Genomic DNA, 4839 nt, shown 5'->3' on the forward strand with positions numbered 1-4839 from the left:
GCTCACAAGTCACAAATTACTCGCTGTCAGGAGGAGTGACTGTCTTCCTGCATTTGTAATTGTGTAGAGAATTTGACTTTGTCACAGTGAAAGCAACGAAGAAAATCCTTCATTTAGTGCAACACAAGCTGAACAAATTAACTAATTTCAGGCTGTGGGAACGTTTTAAATCAATCGAATAAAACTGACTTGAAAATTGAAAATTACAGCAGACAAATAGTTAAAAAAAACCCTGGGCCTGTGCAAAGATTGGTCACGAAGACAAATTATGTATTCACTTTTTTTATTTTTTATCAGTTAATAATCCCTTAACGAATTGCTTTCCTAACAATAAATAATATAACAATAATTTACTTTTTGTTCGAGAAGCTCAAACAATCCTGCCCTTAGAATAAAGTATTTTACAACACGAATGCTTTGCAGATTATCATGCTCTGACCTTAAGACAAAGAGTCAACTGGACTCGACAACGCATCAAATGTATCAAAAAAATTCTCATGTTGAAGAAAACAAGACACAATATGATCACAATGAAACTGCAGAGTGTCCATCTGCATCGACAGGAAAAGCTTTCCACTGTGTTTCTGAGGGGAGCTTTGTTGTAGTATATCCACCGGGAGCTCTGCTGTACATCTTTCTCCGTATCAAGTCATGCAACGATTTTTTTTCTGCTCAGTTTTTGTCGATGAAATCTCCCAAAAAAAAACAAAAAATGAAAAAAATGGACTCCGAAGTCAGTGGTTCCATCTCCTCCACGATGACATGAGATAATTAAAACGCTCTCCTCTCTGTAGTTTGGGCGATGTGATGAGCTGGTCACATGCAGGGGGGACCGGGATCATGCTGCAACTGTCCTTCTTGCAGGAGGGAGGGGAGGAGGGACCATCAGGCCCGTGGGCCCCGTTTCACGTCTCCACCGGGCTGGGTACCATACTGTTCGGGGTGTCCGGTAACTGAGAAGACAAAGAAGTCACGTCGCTTCCCGAGGAGTTCCCGAGAGACCCCGATTCAGAGAAAGACACCTGATGGGCGGGAAACAAGGTGTCAGAGGGATGCTTTTATTTAAAGTCTGTTGTGAAATTAAGAATGACACAATGTTCAGATAGATAGATCTAACTCAGTCTGTCCTGAACACACACACCAGTTGTTGGAAGGCTGGCTGGTCCAGGTCGCTCTGCAGGGCAAATTCACTCAGGGCTTTCCATGGAGGCTGGTAGGTCTGAACCTCCACTGGGTTCCCTTGCACGGTGCTCTCATGTCGGATAGGACTTCCGGCGACAAGAGGTGTTCCTGTGAGGCCCTGTAGGTTCTGACAAAAAAAAACACAAAACACACACATGTAAACATTATGTGTCATGACACCCATCCATATGACACCCATACTGTGAGAGGGTTAATACAACATTTGGAAGAGGTCTGTGGAGAAGGATTTTCATGCAGATCAAGGCCTGTTTGCAGCGGAGCCTTTCTAATCTCTCACGTCAAGCAACTGAAGCCAACGCAGTTGATTCATTATTTATTGGCCTAAAGTTTGAATACAGCACAGCACAGGATCAAACAGGAATTCTCCGTGTAAATAAGCGAGGTTTGCTGGAGACTTTACTTCAAACCACCAGCAACAGGCTACAAAGCACAGAAATGAGCTCCATGGTCATAATGATTATTTCCAGCCTCAGACAGACGGTGCACACTTGGACATGGTCTTAATGGTAGAGAGAAATTTAAGTGGTCAAACTTACGAAGATGCTTACAGTCTTATCACTGTGCTGCTGCTGCTGAAGCTGCTTCATGAGGATGGATTTCTTTTTGTCTTTGCAGCGCTTGTTCTGGAACCAGACCCGGATCACCCTGGGGCTGAGGCCGGTCATCTCCACCAGCTGCTCCTTCATTAGTGCGTCCGGCCTCGGGTTGGCGTTGTAACAGGTCCGCAACGTGTGGAGCTGCTTTTCATTCAGCACCGTCCTGACCCGCGTCGTCTTCTCAGACTGCTTGTGGACGTGGTTCCGATGCGGGGCCTGCCGCACCGTCACAGGGTCTGCTGAGGACGAAGGGGAGCAAACGTGTGTCAGACAGGAGCGGACAATTCAGTCCAACATCACCCTGGAACAGCCTTAAAGGCTAATTGTGACAATTAAAGTCTGTGCTGTGTTTAAATTATGAGATAAATCTCTGCAATATCAGTTACAAGAAATTAGTGCAGAATGTTTGAAATTATTGGGAGGATGTTTCGTTTTTAGATGACAAAAAATCATTTAGAATTTGTATTCATTTTTATTGTAGGCCCATGGAAATACTAACATTTTTTTATAATACTAAATTAATAAAATCTGTAGTCTGTAGTTTAGCCATTCACATCTAGTTTATTTCTGCCTGCAATGGGGATTTTTATTTTTGATTACTTTTTAAATCTGAAGTCATGTTGTGTCATTGCAGTGTGTCTCAGCCTATTTTACTTCAAGCAGGAAGTTGGTCAACATTATTCACACATTTACTTCGGTTTCTTTTTGCTGGTAGGCGCCCTCAGGACAAACACACACACACTCACACACACACACACACACTGCCTTAGCCGCAACTCAAATACCAGATTATTCAGATAATGGCAACAGAGCAGGTTACCGGTAATGAGATCAATTATGAAATTAGCCTTAAGAAAGGTCGCAGCACTGAACCAGACAGAAGACAAATCGTCCCAAACAAAAACATACCACACTTGGACATTTTAACTATTATATTTTAAAATCCCTTTTCAACAAACTCGAGTATATTTTCCCATTATAATTTTTTTGCGTTTGATATTTTAAACATAGGCCTATTTATGTATTATTTATATAACTTTAGAGACAAGTGTCCTGGTGCTGGTCTATATATTTAATTTGCTCGGGCAAATAAAAAAATAAAAATAAGAATGAGTGATATGTATTTAAAAAAAACGCATGTATTTGAAAACAATAATCTGACCTGCCAGGTGTAGCGGTCTGTTGGAGTGGATGTGTCCGGGGCTGATTGGGCTACCTGCAGAACTCCTCTCCAGCAGCAGGCTGTGGTCCGCCCGGCACAGCAGCTCCTCATCCCGCAAGGAGAACTCGTCACCCGGCAGCAGCTGCCTGCTGCACACCGAGCACCGAAAGCACTCGATGTGGTACACGTTATCCCGAGCTCTCATCACCAAATCGCTGCTGCTGAATCCCAGGTTGCATTTTGCGCATTTTATTCCAAACAGCCTGGAAAATGACAACAGTTCAGAGAATTAAAGATCTGAGTAAAATGCAAGAAATGACACCAGACAGCGTTTTTCTGATGGTCCTAAGTCACAGTTAAAACCTTCAATGTCTTTTTTCATTATTGTATTTTAGAATAGAGATGTGTGCATTTTTTATTTCTTTTTACTTCTGTTTTCTTAGTATTAGTAAAGATTTATATTAAATGCGTAAATACTCTGTATGCGTCAAATGTTTTAATCTGCGTTTCTGTGCATTTTAATGACCCATTTTACCCTGTTTGAATTGGCCTCTTCATTTTACAAACTATAAACGTAAGTACATATTTTAACTTTACATTTAAAAGGACTAATATGATCCAGTGTGTAGGGAGAAAAATGTCCAAACTCCTACCTTACATAATCTCTTTTGCAATAGGTCTTGCCGTCCCGGACGAAACAAGTGCAGGTCTCATCCAGGTACTGGCTGCACTCTGCACACTTCAGGCAGGCTGCATGCCACTCCAGGTCGGGAGAGACTCTTAGTATATACTGGTCATGGATCTGACTTCCACATCCTACACACATGGCGAATCCTGGCTTCTCTGGAAAGAACCCAAAAACCTTGTGAGCACGGACAAATGCAGCCGAATGAACAAACAGCTGCAGCGTTTAATCCTTCCACCCTGTATTTCTCTGTTTCTAGTGAACTCCTCTTTTCTGCAGACTGGGCTACCCTTGTTGTTATGTAATATCTGGAGACTTTTGCCAATAACCATGAAGCAAAACACTGAATTGTTTCGTTTCTAAAAAGCTGTGAAAGAATGCGCACACTGAACTCACACTGCTAAAAAACTGTAATTTAAAGAAAATGACTTTAGTGATCGGTGCACAGCTTAATGTATAGTATATCTAGTCCATAGTGCCACTGCGAAGAAAACAAAATCTGCCACCTAAAACTCCAGAGAGCAGTTTACTTACTTTTGGAATGATCCCCCATATCACCCAAGAAAGAAGAGCTGAAAATAATATCCACCATACAGGAAGGATAAAGGGGATTGTGATGCAGAAAAGATGTGAGGAGATGCCTGGCCCTTCGGCTGCCTCCCTGATAACGTGTGTCTCTTCGGACTGGAGGGGGCCGAAGAGGCTGCAGGGTCCCACACGCTGTACCTCTGACGTCATGACGTCAACACCGGACTCTCCAATCGGCCTGCTGCATCTCTCCCCCACTCTGGAAAAAATAAATCCTGTTGATGTGTGTGGATGACAAAGCTTCAGAATGCAGATGTTGATGTGTTGTTTCTAAAAAAAAAAATTTCCGAGTCTGTAAAATAGATATTTTTATAGTGATAGCCATTGATACCGAAAAGTTATTATGTTGTGTACTAAGGTTAAATGATTTTAGTCATATAGGTTAGTTTAAATTTAAATTCCAAGCTCGCTCAGTGCAATATTTTGGTCATTATTAGCAACAGTGTATGTCAGATACAAACGTTTAGGCTACATGTAGGTCTGTTTAACAAACCAGAGAAGTCTCTGACAGCCTGCTGAGATATGTTGTTCCTTTGTTCAGTGAAACGTTCTTACTATTTTTTTTAAAGGCACAGATGACTGTCTTGTAAAAATGTGTTCTTGAA

General features: G+C 41.8%; 1 protein-coding gene across 5 annotated transcripts; it reads right to left on the bottom strand.

Moving 5' to 3' along the window:
- Positions 1-308: 308 nt before the first annotated feature.
- Positions 309-4314, bottom strand: isl2b (ISL LIM homeobox 2b). Of its 5 annotated transcripts, none has more exons than XM_028402133.1 (6): positions 4181-4314; positions 3615-3804; positions 3016-3224; positions 1740-2038; positions 1142-1309; positions 309-1022 (listed from the first exon to the last, which is right to left on the bottom strand). In XM_028402133.1, exons 1-6 carry the CDS (start codon positions 4236-4238, stop codon positions 906-908), a joined length of 1041 nt encoding a protein of 346 aa, XP_028257934.1. In that variant the 5' UTR covers positions 4239-4314; the 3' UTR covers positions 309-905. The 5 variants fall into 5 exon arrangements, with proteins under 5 accessions (XP_028257934.1, XP_028257932.1, XP_028257930.1 ...); XM_028402131.1 differs by having other exon boundaries at positions 1752-2035; positions 2962-3224; XM_028402129.1 differs by having other exon boundaries at positions 1740-2035; positions 2962-3224.
- Positions 4315-4839: the final 525 nt, after the last annotated feature.

The sequence above is a fragment of the Parambassis ranga genome, chromosome 3, assembly GCF_900634625.1.
Source record: "Parambassis ranga chromosome 3, fParRan2.1, whole genome shotgun sequence".
NCBI classification, from domain to species: domain Eukaryota; kingdom Metazoa; phylum Chordata; class Actinopteri; family Ambassidae; genus Parambassis; species Parambassis ranga.

Bases quoted from the DNA above. Each gene is read 5' to 3' on its own strand.
- isl2b (XM_028402128.1), bottom strand. From the start codon at position 4,238: ATGGTGGATATTATTTTCAGCTCTTCTTTCTTGGGTGATATGGGGGAT. The intron at 2,039-2,961 runs GTCAGATTATTG...CTTCGTCCTCAG, and splicing joins CAGACCGCTACACCTGGCAG to CAGACCCTGTGACGGTGCGG. The intron at 1,310-1,739 runs GTAAGTTTGACC...TTTTTTTGTCAG, and splicing joins ATAAGACTGTAAGCATCTTC to AACCTACAGGGCCTCACAGG.